Source organism: Neopelma chrysocephalum, unplaced genomic scaffold (genome assembly GCF_003984885.1).
Source record: "Neopelma chrysocephalum unplaced genomic scaffold, ASM398488v2 Primary Assembly neopelma1_71, whole genome shotgun sequence".
Lineage (NCBI taxonomy): Eukaryota > Metazoa > Chordata > Aves > Passeriformes > Pipridae > Neopelma > Neopelma chrysocephalum.
In genome coordinates, this window is record NW_020897731.1 from 657157 (window position 1) to 672093 (window position 14937).

The window sequence follows — 14937 nt, forward strand, 5'->3', positions numbered from 1 at the left end:
TGATGTGTTCATCTTCTGTAGAGCTGAGAAAAAAGCTTTTCACTTTTTTGTCAGCTTGTTACAATTTCTGGGGATATCTCTGCTCCACTATATAATCCTGCAGATATCTTCTTCAAATAGTCAAATTTAGAAACATTGTTGGCAGAAGATGACTCAACCCGTGTTGCTTCTTCAGTTCTGAGAATTTGAAAGTGCTCTAATCTTTTTCTGAAGAGCAGTCAGATTGAAAAAGAAAAAAATTATTGAAGAATCTTACAATAACAGATAGTGGTTGTGATAAATCCAACTGAAATTAGAATTACTGTTTATCTAGAGCCCTAAATTACCTTGTCCATTTTTCTTGGTTTAGTAAAGATCTTTTTGGGTCTTCAAAGTCCCCTTATACTCTTGAAGAAGTAAACTGGGCAAATTTCTGGTAACCTATAAGGCACTGATAAAGACAATCACACTGTACCACAGAAAAATCCTAATGGAATCAAACCAAAACCTGTTTGACACCACGGTAACAAAGGGCTAAATGGTTTCCTTTACTCCTTCCCCCCCCCCCCCGTTTTAGGAATACAATTTTTTCTTGAGGTAGTCTTTCATTTCCTCAGAGTCTCCAGGGAATGGGAACCTGAGCTTTGCAAATTCATTTTTGCTAGCTATTCTTGTTATGGATTTTCTATGAATCTACCTGTGTTGGAATTTCCTCACTTAAAAAATAACCTAAAAAAAGGAATCTCTCCCATGGGATTTAATTCTGAAAATAGCTGAGCTCATATCTGTTAAAGCACTTCAGTGTGGGCTGTAGTTAAACCCTGTGAACATGCTCATGCATCCAAATACTTGTAGGCAAGTTTTACAGGTGTTTAGTCATGTGTCTGTATTTCAGGTCCTAGAGAACCTTAGGCTTGGTTAGCTTTAAGATGAAGAATTCCCCTTGTAGGTGTTAGCAGGTGCTTCAGCACTTTGTCAGATGGCTCAAAACCTGAGAGTCCTGTCAGTGCTCTGTATGGGGCAAGAGGAAAAAGCAGAAAACCTCTGGGAAGCTTGGAACAACACTGTGGTTAATGCTTGTCATTCTCTCTCCCCTTGAATTAATTAGAAATCCAGATGATGATGAGAAGCCATGGTGTTACATCATGAAGAACAACAGTTTGTCTTGGGAGTATTGTGACATTCCAACTTGTGGTACGTAAAATCCTTGTTATGAATGAATGAAGAAAATTTATTGATACAACAACAAGCTTTCGTGGTATAACTTTGAATGTTCTACTGTACCCAGGAGTGTTTAATATTTTACTGTTTGCAGTAAATCAAATGACAACAGGCTTCTTTTGCATCTTTTGGAGTTGTGATAAAATCTGTGATTTTTGTCCTGAATCAGCAGTGATGTCATACTACTGTTTTCAGTCACAATAATCCCAATATCCTCACATTTTCTGCTAGAACATGCAAAGTGTCAGAAATGATTGATGCTTTGGTACAAATTGTCATTGCTCTGGGAATTATGGGCCCAGAGAAGAGAATGGGCCCCTGTGAGCAATGAAAAGTCTGTATTCTGAAGATGTATGAGACATAGTATTTAATTCCAAAAATTCTGCTCTTCCCCTCAAATAATATTTACCTGTTAATAATGTTGAAGCCAACCTTTAGAAGAGAGTTTTAATTTGAAAAGTTGGTTTATAATGTGTTCCTTTTATTTCTCTTTTATGGTTCTGAAGCATTTGGTAGATGATATTAACACAAATGCCTTGGTCCTTGCTATCTCAATGTCAAAGCTCAGTCCAGAATCAAAAAATGAAGATGTGATGTGTCATGCATAATGGGAAGGTTGTATTTGTACTGGTAAATGAAACAGTGTCTGGGAATGTTCATAAATGAATTTAAATTACACTAGTACACATGTAGCCAGTGTTGTGAACAGGCATAACCTTCTGTCTTGCAAGTCTCCTGAGGAACTGAATAAAATTTAGTTTTATGTGAATGTTTAAGGATAATGTTCAGCCTGGAGAAAAGAAGGCTCCAGGAAGACCTTACAGAACCTTTCACTACCTAAAGGGGGCTACAAGAGAGCTGGAGAGGGACTTTTTACAAGGACCTGTAGTGACAGGACAAGGAGTAATGGCTTTAAACTGACAGAGGGTAGATTTAGATTGAATATTAGGAAGAAATTCTTTACTGGGAGGTTAGCGAGACACTAGAACAGGTTTCCCAAAGAAACTGTGGATGCCCCATCCCTGGAAGTGTCCATGGCCAGGTTGGATGGGGCTTTTAGCAATCTGGTCTAGTGGAAGGTGTTGTTGTCCATGGCAGGGAGTTTGGAACAAGATGACCTTGAAGGTCCCTTTCAACTTGAACTATTTTGTGATTCCATACTTTAATTAACCTTTCTTTTAAAAACATCTATAAAAGTTATAGTCCTCAGAAATCACACGGATTTATAGTCTGATGCCATATCCCTTTTTATCTCAGCAAGCAGGGAAAGGAGGCCACCAGTTCCAGACAACGTAGGTACTTACGCAGTTACCAGAAGACCATGTGGGAGAAGACATAAAAAAAGAAGTTTTGTGAGACCTAGGATTGTTGGGGGATCTTCATCTCTGCCTGGATCTCATCCCTGGACAGCAGCTATATATATTGGAGGGAGTTTCTGCGGTGGAAGCCTGGTTCAGACTTGTTGGGTTGTGTCAGCAGCACACTGCTTTGCTAACAGGTAAACTGACCCCTTAACGTGACAGTGGGTCCTCACAACAAACCTGAACTGAAACAAGTAAGAAAGAAGATGAGATTATAAAAGACCAATTCAAAAGGAATTTCTGGCAATTTGAATGCTGTTCATGAGCTAAAAAATAGCTTGGAGTTCTGTAATCTCATAATCTTGTTCCTTAAGGAGTCTCAAAGAAGCTAAATGAACTGACTAAAGGAAAAGGTAGGGTGAAGTAGGACATAGAATGGGAGTTTGCACGTGCAAGAATCTGCAGGGGGGTAGAAGTATTTTGCTTCTTCTTAGTTACCTGTTCAAATATTTATGGCTATTTTGAGATATAACAGAGGCAACTATGCTCACTGCTGTGTTTTGTTCAAAAAGGCTGAAACAGCCAAGCAATGATTTATTGGAGACAATAAATTACTGTTGGTTGACACAAATAAAATGGGCTGAGCTTTACAAAAAGCCACAGGGAAGAACTAAACTTTTGAGGCTGATTTTCTAAAGAGATGTTTTTTTTTTTCTCCTGTGGGACACTGGAGAAAATATTGACTATAGGATGTTCTTACTTTATTGTAAATACTTAATGGTCTACAAATGTTGAACACTTTCCCTGATTTCAGTTTGATCACATTGAAGGGAAAAATATTACATCATTTCATACCTATTGTTCCTTTGCATAGTAAAGAAGCCAAGAGAAACAGAAACCTTGTGCCAGAATACATACACTGATAGCTTGTAGAGCTAATAATACCACTGTGAATGCTGTACTGAAGCATTTGGAACTTAAGCCACAATGCATTTGTTTTTCAAATGTTGTGAAATAGCTACTAACTTTGGCAGCTATTCAGGACATTTCCACCCACTTCCAGCTGCTGGTTTGGTACATAAAGATTTTCCATAATTACTGCATTGTAATTTGTTCTCTTTTGTTTGTTTAGTACCTCTGGTAGTCACAATTCCAACTGTTTTCCACTAGGCGACAATAGATACCTGCGCAGCTCAATTATTTCTTTGTTTTCCCTTTTCTGTAACCCCTCCTGTTTTATTTCTTTTCCTGAATGAGCCATTTGTAAATCATAGTAGAACCATTCAGTGCTTCTAAAATCTATGTGAACTTCCACTCTGTCTTACAGGCCCAAAATTTGATTTGCAAGGAGATTGGTTTACCACTGCAACAACACTGAGAAAATCATGGCCTTGCATATTGATCAAAAAACATTTTATTGTCCTCTTGTATTCTTCATACCTCATGTATAAAATAAACATTGCATTTTCCTTTATTAACCTTAAGCATAGTTCTTGTTGAAGGGCTGGCTGAATGCTGGCTCTCTGCATTGCAATGAGCCAGAATCTCTTTCCTCAAGTCCATGACTGCAGGGAAACTGCAATGATGTTAACCACTCTGCATCCATGCATGATGTGTGACAGCAGATATCTTCTACTGCTCTGGATAACAAAACATGTGAGAGCTGCAATGTTGAAGACTCTTGCTAACTAAATTCATTGTAGAATTATGCAGATGAAGATTGAATTGGTTTTAAAATGAGTGAAATGTGAATTCTGTTGCTTTCAAAGATAGAGAATGTATTGCTTTCCCCAATTTCCTGATTATTCCCAAATGTCCCTTACTTCCCAAGTGCTGTACTTACTGGTCCTTATCAGTTTTCTGTCCTAGGACACTGGATACGAGAGGACTATGGTCTTTTTAAAGTAAAAAAATGATAGTTGAAAAAGATGATGTGAATTGCAAAAACTGTGTTCTCCTCTGGTTATGGTGTTTGCCATTAGATTCATGTACTGTTGGAACTTTCCTTCACCAGGTGGCCTTTGATTCTGGACAACAGATTTAACATAGATCAATCTAATCTCAGAGCAGAAATGGTGATATCTTTTAGGTGGAGGCTGCCCAGATGTTCTCGAGTTGCGAATGTGCCAGCACCTTTCAAATCTTGGCCCATGACTGTTAATTTTTCAGGAGACTGGTTTCCCAGAGAAATGAGATACCCACCACTGACTCATATTTTGATCCCTCATTTCTTTCTCTGTAATTTTTGTACTCACTGGCACAGTCTGGTTGAAGTTGACTCAGTTAAGTTTCTAGAACAAGAAGTGTTTGCAGCCCCCAAAGATGCTTGTTAGCCAGACAGCAGCTGGGCAGCAGTGCTTGTGCTTGCCTTTCCCTTCTGTCAAGAAGCAGAAGCCTTTCATGAGGCTAATCAGGACCCACAAAGCCTGAGTCTCACTGTAATATTAGTTATATTTTTCATTGCTCTCAGTAGGCAGGAAGCCTGGGAAACAGGTCAAGGCATTAGGAAAGGGTAAATAATGGACGTGGTGGAAGGCTGAGGTTATACCAGTTCATAGGATACATAGCCATTGGAAAATTGCCTGCATTTGTCCTGTCAATCACAGAACTGCTTGTTCTCTCTTTTGTATTACAGCCCCCTAAAATCCACTATTAGAGTAGTTCTGGGTCAGCAAATATTTAACAAAACGACTGATGTAACACAGACATTTGAAATAGAGAAATATATCTTGCATCCTGAGTATTCCGTGTTCAACCCTACTGAACATGATATTGGTGAGTATTTTTGTTCCTACAGTTTTATTTTCTGTATACTCAGTTTCAAGTTTAGTTGGTGTGTTAAAACCGCCTTCCTAGTGAAAAAATCATAGATACTAGGAGAGGCTTTTGATTCCAGAGGTTCTTAGTTCTACCAGAGTTATAACAGCATCTGAAAGCTAGACAAATTCAGATGAAAAATAAATTGCAAATTTAAAATAATTATGATAATTAGCCTTTGGAGCAATTTACCTAGGTGTGTGGCAGATTCATCATCACTTCAAGTCTTTGTGAGATTAGGCATTTTTTCAACTGAACCAGAAACTGTGGGCTTGATGCAGGAATTACTTAGTAAAATTCTATTGTCTGTATTGTATAAAGGATCTGACTAGATGAATATAATAACCCCATCTGCTCTGAAAATCTGTTTTACTAAGAATCATTTTTTACACTGAGATAGGTTTAAAAATTGGCTGTCTTATCAGTCAGAAGTTAAATGCCCTTCTGATTGACCTTATAATATTAGTCAGAATGACAATGGAACAGCAACTCACTCCTTATTTTCTGATCTGCTCTTGTGAAAGGTGGCACATCACCCCAGGGTATCAAGCTGTATGAGCACTTTGTCTGTGAGACTTTAATAGCTTGACATTAGGAATATTTTAGGTCAGGCATGTACTGGCTTTTTTGCACCCAGATGGCAAATATTTTCTGAATGCAAAAAGCATTCAGATTCTGTGTTGGTGGGAGCTCTGTCACAGTGTAGCAGATGAACTAGATTTGAGGCATTACTTTGCTCTGAAATATCCTGGTGTAAACCATTTCATATGTAAACCACTTCATAGCCTCTGAAATTTGGCATGCCTCACGAGCAATGTCCAAATTGAGGGGGAGCTGAACATGGAGTGCCTAAGACGAGCCCAATTGCAAAAACAAACAAACAGGCAGAAACTGAGGGGAAAGATGTGAGGTTGTGGTCTGTTCAGTTGGTGATTTCTACTGATGCGGCAGAAGAGTTGTTTCCTTTTCTAAGAGAAACAAACTACCACATGGGTGTTTGCTAGGAAGTTTGGGGGATTCAGAAACAGGCAGAGTTAGCGTGGAAGAGCAGGAAGGCGAGGACAAACAAGCTGCTGAGTATTGGAGCAAGGTTTGTGTGGGCTTCTCAACCTGTGAGATACTCGTCCACCAAGGCCAACAATTGTAATTGGTAGAGAAATAAGACTATCCAGTGGGATCACTTGCTTTCCACAGATGTGCTCACAAAACCTTGAGCTTCCAAAAGGTGTGATGGGAAGGTTTAATAGGTGTGTCCGCGTTACCTCAGCTCTGTTCTCTTTGAGTGGTGTGGCCAAACCAACATGCTGCCCTTGTTCCACCAAATACAAAGCTCCCTATGCTGCTCCAAATGAAAGAGATTTGCTACAGGGGAACCTGCTACAGGATTTAAAAATCTTTCAGTATCAATCTCATGATGCTGCACAGCTTCATATTTACACTGTTTTCAGCCCCTTAAGGGGTTAATAAGGATTTTTCGGAAGCTTGGCTTTGAAATATGTTGGGTTTTTATTCCTTTATTTTCAAGATCTTGAATTTTGCTGAACTCAGTGATAACAGAGCATAAAATAGACCTCTTGGTGTAATTAATTTTTTAAATGGAATTGGAATTAGGCCAGTGGCCAGTCTTTCAGAAGCAGTGGGTACTTGCACATCCCACTTATTTCAGCTGAAAGTTGGGGATATGTCACTGTTATTTAACTATAAGGTGGGAGGATACATATGTATTTTCTACCTTCCCCTTTCTCTACAAAGGCAGTGAAGCAAAATGTGCTCAGTGAGCACAGCATAAAATAAATATTCCCACAAGGGGAGTAGCTGAATGTTTCAGCCTTCAATTTGCTGTGAAATCAGGTGCTGTTGAGATGAGTCTGTCTGTCTTTGATTGAAATATCTTAATTAAGAGAGGCTTAGGGGATAATTAAATTTGTATCTGAGACCCATTGCTGCCAATCCCATTAGAGAAAGGGAACAGTCACTTTCTTCCTCCTGTTTTTTCTGTTCTGCAGCTTTGATTAAGCTGAAGAAGAATGGCCAACGTTGTGCTGTCAAATCCCAGTTTGTTCAGCCCATCTGCTTGCCGGAGAGTAACACTGTTTTCCCTGACCATTGGAAATGTCAGATTTCTGGATGGGGACACAAGCATGAGAGTGAGTAAAATGAGAGCTGGTGTCTGTAGAAAAAAAAAAAAAGATGATAAAAACATAATGCTCAAGTATATGTTATACAACTGAGACTTTGGTAAAATATTTTGCAAGGGACTACTGGTGAATTCTTTTTAGCTGCCTTTAGGTGTTTACAGCACTTACATCTGAAATAATCATCCTGAACTTCCTTTATAGTCCTTAGAATTTGGAGTATAGTTCCCTTGACCAAATGTTTGCACTGATTTTAGGATGAGATGAGCTATGAGCTGACTAGATCTATGTGGCCTGGGAGGGGAGCAGGTAGCTGCTTGTAGGTGCCAATGACGTGGCACCTTAGTCAAGTGAATCCTACCCCTGGTTTCTCCAGGTAGGTATCAAGGACTGCAAACCAAACACAATCAATTTACTAGTCTGTGATGGAGGGGATTTTTAACTTCACCATCAAGAAACTTTGGAAACATCTACTGGAGAGGGACAGATAGACTTTGGGCTAAGAAGTGCTTACATCCAGCTTGAGAAAGGTGGAAAAATCCATCCTATCCTTTTAGATGGGGAATTTCAGGATTATGAGGCTTGATCATGCTGCTTTGATGCAGAGACATATGTAGATAGATGAGAAGGACTGAGGGGTTGGCTGCCTCATTTTGGTAAGAAATGTAGTATGAGCAAATGTTGTCCTGGTCTAAATGTGTACTCTAAAGGCAAAAAGAAGTAATGGAGCCTTTGATAAATGGATGATTTATTACCACATCTGGAAAGGGGAGAGGACAGCTGTGCCAGGGGACTGATTCTCTGGGAAATGAGAGAATCTGAAGCGGATTAATGTCTCAACATGGCACAGAGTCTGACTGGAGGATCAGAAAGATCACTATAAAGATTATTATCTTTTAAAGATATCCACAACACGATTACTGAGAGGCGTTGTGTGTTTATATGTTGTATTGTGCCTTGTGTTTTCATGTTATTGACATTCTATAAAAATGACTTTCTTTTCCTCCCTGTGATTTCTTTAAAGATATAACTGGTTATTCAGATGTCCTGCAAGAATCACTGGTTCCACTTATTCCTGAGGAGAAGTGCAGAAGTCCTGAAATTTATGGAACAGAACTCACTGAAAATATGTTCTGTGCTGGCTACTTTGATAGTAAATCTGATGCTTGTCAGGTAATGCTATGAGTCATCTCTAGGTAGAAGATAGAAATGTATATTATGGCCAGAAATGTTGCAGTGTTACAACTGATACTTTTGATATTATGGTATTCCTAAAGAAAAGAAATGTTCCTAAAGAAAAGAACCTTATGTGGCTGCACTCTTCGCTTCCACCTTTATTTTTTTAACCTGTTCCATGTCAACTAAGAAGAGCTACAGGGTGTTATATTACTCCTACCTTCACAAAAGGCAGTGGCAATGCACTGGATGCGTTGCTTTAGCTCCTGGGTGAGCCTGCAGGTGGTGGCAATGGTTTGCTGGCCAGCTGGCAGCGATGTGCTGGCAGGGATGTGCTGGCGGGACAACTGGCACAAACCTGTGTGGGGCCAACTCCCTGAGCTGATGCCTCTTGCCTGAGGGGAAATAAGGACACCTGGGTAGGAGGTGAGGAGCAGTCTTGAAGTTTGGAGAAGGAAAGAGTTGAGGTTTCTACAGTGGATGGGATTGAATGGTGTAGAACACCAGTCAATTGGAAACTGTGTTATGTAACCTCAGTCCTTCAAGGAACAATCACACAGCTGCATGCTCTTACTGCTCTGAATTATGTCATAGCTTGACTCTGAATGCAGAGGATGCAGAATTGTTGTGGTGATAGGTGAAACTTTTTGAAATGAAGGATCAGATATTATTCCTTACATAAAACTTCAGATTTTATACTCAGTTCATTTTGAAGGAGGAGGGTTATGCTGTATTGGCATAAATTTGTGAAAATTAGCACACAGCTAATGGTTGGCAGTGAGATTAAGTGCAGCAAAAAATATCATGCATAATGTGTGCTGGAAGCCCTATAGCCCCATACACATGTCATAAACCTATCCAAAGAAAGGTGTCAAGACTGAAATGGCAGCAGCCAGCAGTGGCTCAAGATTTCCAGGCTGAATACTGATGGTAGTTACTATCTGCAAGTGTTCATACTATAGCCTGGAAACTACCCTGCTTGCTCAGCTTTCCTTGCCTTACCCAGGAAGTGCAAACACAAGAGGCAGGATCACAGCTGATTCTCTCTCCCTGTCCTGGAAAAACAGAGATCAGGAATGAGAAGGAGAAAGAAGAAAAAAGAGGGAAGGAGAAAGGAGCTGCACAAAGATGGGTCACCTGGAGAGAATTGCAAAGGCTGAGAAAGAGCGATTTAGAGTCACAGATGTTGCTGAAGAACAGTGCTCATGACATGAAATAATTATTAGTGAATCAATAATTATTTTTTTCCCTGTTGTCAGACTTGTAGTGTGGTCTGAGGAGAAATAGTGTAGACCTCTTAATGTCACAACAGATGTAGCTGACTTCCAGGCTTTCTCAATGTACACTTAGGGTATTAACCTGTAAACCATGTGTTTTGTATAAAAATATTTCAAGATCAAGAAATGCCAAGCAGATATTGTGTTTTGCTTGATTATTTTTTAAAGATTTTCTTGCAACATTTTTTTTGATCAGTGCACTGATACCAAAATTGCAATCAATGAGACTAATTGTGGAAAATAAGCAAGATTCTGAGAAGTAAATTGATCTCAGGTGCAAGAGTTCATTTGACGTCCATCATTTATCACAGAAATCTCCTAGTATAAAGGCAACACAATTTTCCTATGTATTTTGCTCTCAAGGAATTTTCTTTTGAAATAGGAAAAAAATATATTTCTCCTTCATCTCAAATAAAAGCAGTGGCTCTTTCACCAGTACCATTTAATGGTACACATTTTTCATTTCTCACATTTTAATTCCTGTAGAAAGTCTGTCTGAGAGTAATAATAATAATAACAATAAAAACCCATGTCCTGAATGTTTGCAAGCTTTAAAATAAGTAAAAATGTTCCAAATTCATCCTTGCTGTAGTGTAGTTTGGGCTGATTTTCAGTTTATGGTTTTAATGACAAGGTAAATGCTCAGTAGCATCAAATTCAACAGATGCCAAAACCCCATATGCCACATAAAATTACAGCATCCCACAGTCACATGGAAAAGTGTGTCTATATGCAACACCTTTCTTTGAAAACTCTCATGTTCTCTGACAGTTACAATAAACTGCATCGCGAAACTCTCCAAATGGACCCATGTAACCCATCCATACAGTGCTGATATTACAGCATAGTGCCAATCCTCAAAGGCTTGCTTAATCCCATTGAAAGTGATCTCAATCAACTGTGCTTTTCACAAGGTATCTGAATCTAAAAGAATTTTCTATTTTTAAACAAAATCTGATACTTTTGTTCAGTGTAATTAAAAAAATCCATTATATTAGATGTGAGTATGGCTAAACAAGCTTTCTATAACAAAACTTCAGTACACTGATGCTTCCTTTTTTTTTTTTTTAGTTTAAACTTCACATGCAAACATTCCTAATTTAGGACTTTCCCAAACTGATCTTTTTCTGACTGCTTTCTATCAAATTAGATAATCTTTGTTTACTTTTAATACAGGGAGATTCTGGCGGACCTCTGGCCTGTGAGGAAAATGAAATCTCTTACCTCTATGGAGTTATCAGCTGGGGAGATGGCTGTGGCAGAGTCAACAAACCTGGAGTATATACACGAGTGACAAACTACGTAAACTGGATTAATGAGAAAATAGCCCCCCGAAAAACTAGTTGAACAGTTAAATATGCTAACATTTGAAGCAGGGTTCAGGAGTCTTCTGGTTTCATTAAACTGGCATAAGTATTTTATTATAAGCTGGTATGAAAACTGTCATGGTAATTCATAGCAATTCCAAGCCAGACCACTAAAGTAGGCCTGCTCCATCTGATGTCAGCAACCTTGATCTAGAATTCTGGGGCTGTGGGTTGCTCAACATACATGACTGTCTTTATTTGTCTTAATAAAAAAAAAACCAAAAATGTTGAGACGGTGCACAAAAATCTACAACTCTCCGTCTGCCTGGTGGATTACATAAAAAGTGATCTGATGTGTTTATGCAGTTTCTGGTGGAGCTGTCACCCCCCAAACCAACCCATAACAACATTGTACTTGTATTCTCAGATGAGATAGAGAAATAAACAGGAGGAGCACCAAAAATGAGATTCCCTCTCCCTCAGAAGTCATCTCTTGAAGTTCAGGTCAACAGACACCTATAGAATAATGTAGGTAAAGCTGCTCCTCAGCTAACTGCAACAAACCACTTCTGGGGAAAAAACCCAGAGGGTTTAGTTTTTGTTTCAACCAAACATGTAAGCATATTTTTGTATTAACATATTACTATGTTTCACTGACATAAAATCGAGAATGTGCCTCAGAGCTCTGCCGAATCTGGCGTGCAATTTTTCAGCTCCCCTCCTGGGAGCTCAATGTTTTTTGCTGAAAAATGTTGGAATTTGGAGCACCTGATTTAGGCCGTGCCTGATTTGACAGTGTTTTGAAGATGTCTTAGATTTTGTACTAACAAGTTGTTCAGCTGTTTAGATAATTCAGAAAGGAGGTTTTTCTTAACAGATATTTCAAGTGGATGGCTGGGGGAGCAGCTTGAAATTTTCCTTGGGGATTTGGTAATATCATAAACCACAGGCCTTGCTGTCATGGTCTGTGGAACTGTTATGGGAACAATCAACGAAATTATTAAAATATATACCTGTTTAGAGGCCATGGACTCAGCTGTGTTAGCAAAAAAAGAAAATTATTCAACAACAACAAAATCTGACAAAGAACGGAAAATTCCAACTGCCTATTTTTTTTTTTTTAATACATGGAACCTTTAGCCATGTCAGCTCTGTACATTTGAAGTGTTGATGTGAAACGTATTTCTCCCCTGGTAATGAACACTTATGAACTCTCTTAAGAGTTTCAAGCAAAGTTGTGCTTTAAGATACAGAATTTTAAAGTGGTGCCTAGATACTCAGTTATATGTTTTGTTTTATAGCACTGGCACTGTCCTCATGGGTTTCTTAGTAGTGGTGAATGATATCTGCAGTTAAAAGAAACTTTGTAAGGAAAAATAACCAAACCCTGAATTTGTATAAATACAAATATATAACAATGCTAATCTAGAAGAATGATGTAAACTGTTTAATAAAAACATTTACCCTCTGTTTCTGGGACTTAGTCTGTTATGTATGAAGTTACAAGAAAATCTTTAAATCCCTCTGTAGGTTGTTCTAAAGGCTGAGAGCTGATAGAAACATGAAATAACACTTTGTGCTGGAAGACATCTGAAAAGTTGGGCACAAGGATCATTTTCAGCTGGTGGTGCTCCCAGTTTTATGCAAGTGCCACACAAATTTCCAGTAGACAGATGTAAGTGCTTGGATATGTTTTTCAGCTATGAATACTGTGAATCCTAAGATCAAAGTCTTTAGTTTGTTTTTCTGAAGCACTAAACACTAGCTTGAAAAACTGAGATCCACCTCTGGGGTCTTGATTCCCAAACAAGCTGAAGACTCTTGTCTGGCTTTGCCTTCCTGGCCATTTGCAGTATGAGTCTGGCTTGCTTAACTCCCTGAAATGAATGTGACCATGTAACAAGACCAACTGTACCTGCTGCTGAAAGACAAGTACTAAATCAGCATGAAGGAATTATTTACTCTTCTTTGGGAGGGATTCATCAGGAACAGGTTTCCACTTAAAGCTGAAGCCATTCAGAACATCTGCATCTGTTCTGTGACTTCAGTTTCACTTTGAAATTAATATCCATCCACACTATGCATACCTTTGATCTTCTGGGTTTGTGTTATATGTGTTCTCTTGGTCTTCTGTTGCATTAAAGGTGGCTGTTTGATTGGAAAGGTGTTAGACTTGTGTTTCTGACAATTTGTGTAGAGCTTTTTAGCTGTCCTGTTTTCAAAATCTGTGCTGCTTGTATCACTACACAGCAACACCAAAACAAACAATAACACCTTTTAAAAAAGTATATTGAATGGTCTGTTTTCTGCCCTCAAAGGTCTAAATAGCAAATCTCCAATTGATACTGTAATACTTTGAATGCATTAAAATCAATTTGTGGCTTTCAAAGCAGCCTGTTTGTCCACTGTTACTGCATTGACTTTGTGGAACTAAATTAAAAACATTTAATTTAGCATCAGCTGTATGGTGACTAGCACTCTATTAAATGCACAAACCTACAGTAGGGGTGACAAGGAAATGACCAGGATAAGTGAGATGTCCTTGCCCGACCTCTCACACCCCTGACATCAGTCACATTCCTACTGGGCACTCCAGCACCTTCTGCCTTCTGTCTTTCTGTTGAGCATTACCCCATGGAAACTCAGCTTCCATAATTTTCACCCCCTTGAAGAGATTATGACTTTGGTTAAAATGAAAGTCCAACTTAGATGTACTAGTGAAATTTTATCTGATATTTTTCCTAACTTTATATTGAAATTGAATTGGAATGCAAAGCCAGTGGAACAAACACTTTCCTAATTCATTACGAAACATGCTTAAAGATGGTTTTATTAAATTGTGTGTTATTCCATGCAAACTGATCGACTGAAAGGAAAGAAATAAATTCAAACATCTAAAAATCCCTTGTATTATGCTATTGAAAGAAAAATGTGCTGTGGTGCTGTTCAAAAAAGCTGAAGAACTAATTACCATCAAATAAGATGCAGCAGGAGTATTTTTGGAATAATGGACTCTAATTAGTCCATTGCTCGTGGAAGTAAATCTGAGGACATCATTAACACATCTTATTCCATTAATTGTAGCTGCTCTGGGCTTGGCAGAAGCGTGTTGTTATCTCATGACAGTTGCATTGCAAAGAAGAAAAAAAAAAAAGAGAAGATTATTTTTATCTGGGCTACTTGGCTGCATGTCTTCTGGGAGCCAAGGAGAGCTGTAATTACGCTTTTGAAAAGTGAGAATTGGGCGTTATAAGGAAGGTGCAGTGAGTGCTTCGGCCGGCCCCGCTCCGCGAGGGAAATCCGGGCCGGGCTTTGCGGCCGCCCGGGAGCGGGGCAGCCCAGGGCGGGTCAGCGGCAAAGCCCGGAGTGGGGCTGCCCCGCCGGGCGGCTGCAAAGCCCGGAGTCGGATCAGGGCGGGGGTCCCGCCCGGAGCGGATCCACCAAGGCGGCCCAAGCGGGGCTGCGACGCTCCGGATGCGCCGGCCCGCGCCTCCCGCTCTGAAACCCTGGAGAAAAAAAAAGAATAATGATTAAAAAAAAAAAACCCAAACCCACAAGCAAACCAAAACCACCCGTACAGTAAAATACGTGAACAAAGAAGTTCAGTGAAACGGTTCCCGGGGCCCCCTTTCCCCCCAGCGCGGAGGGGCCGGGCAGTGCCGCGCCGCCCGCGCGGGGCCCTCCTAAAGCTATTTTGGAAGTGACCCTTCGGGCGGCCGGAGCG

The 14937-nt window shown here is 39.5% G+C and overlaps 1 protein-coding gene across 1 annotated transcript in view; it reads left to right on the forward strand.

The window, feature by feature from the left end:
• Positions 1-11540, forward strand: part of HGFAC (HGF activator) — a 42051-nt gene extending 30511 nt beyond the window's left edge. Inside the window, exons 9-14 of the mRNA XM_027686771.1 lie at positions 1088-1173; positions 2458-2698; positions 5137-5276; positions 7325-7465; positions 8478-8626; positions 11083-11540. Of these exons, the coding sequence (XP_027542572.1) occupies positions 1088-1173; positions 2458-2698; positions 5137-5276; positions 7325-7465; positions 8478-8626; positions 11083-11253 (928 nt within the window). The 3' untranslated portion in view covers positions 11254-11540. The remainder of the gene's footprint in view (positions 1-1087; positions 1174-2457; positions 2699-5136; positions 5277-7324; positions 7466-8477; positions 8627-11082) is intronic.
• Positions 11541-14937: the final 3397 nt, after the last annotated feature.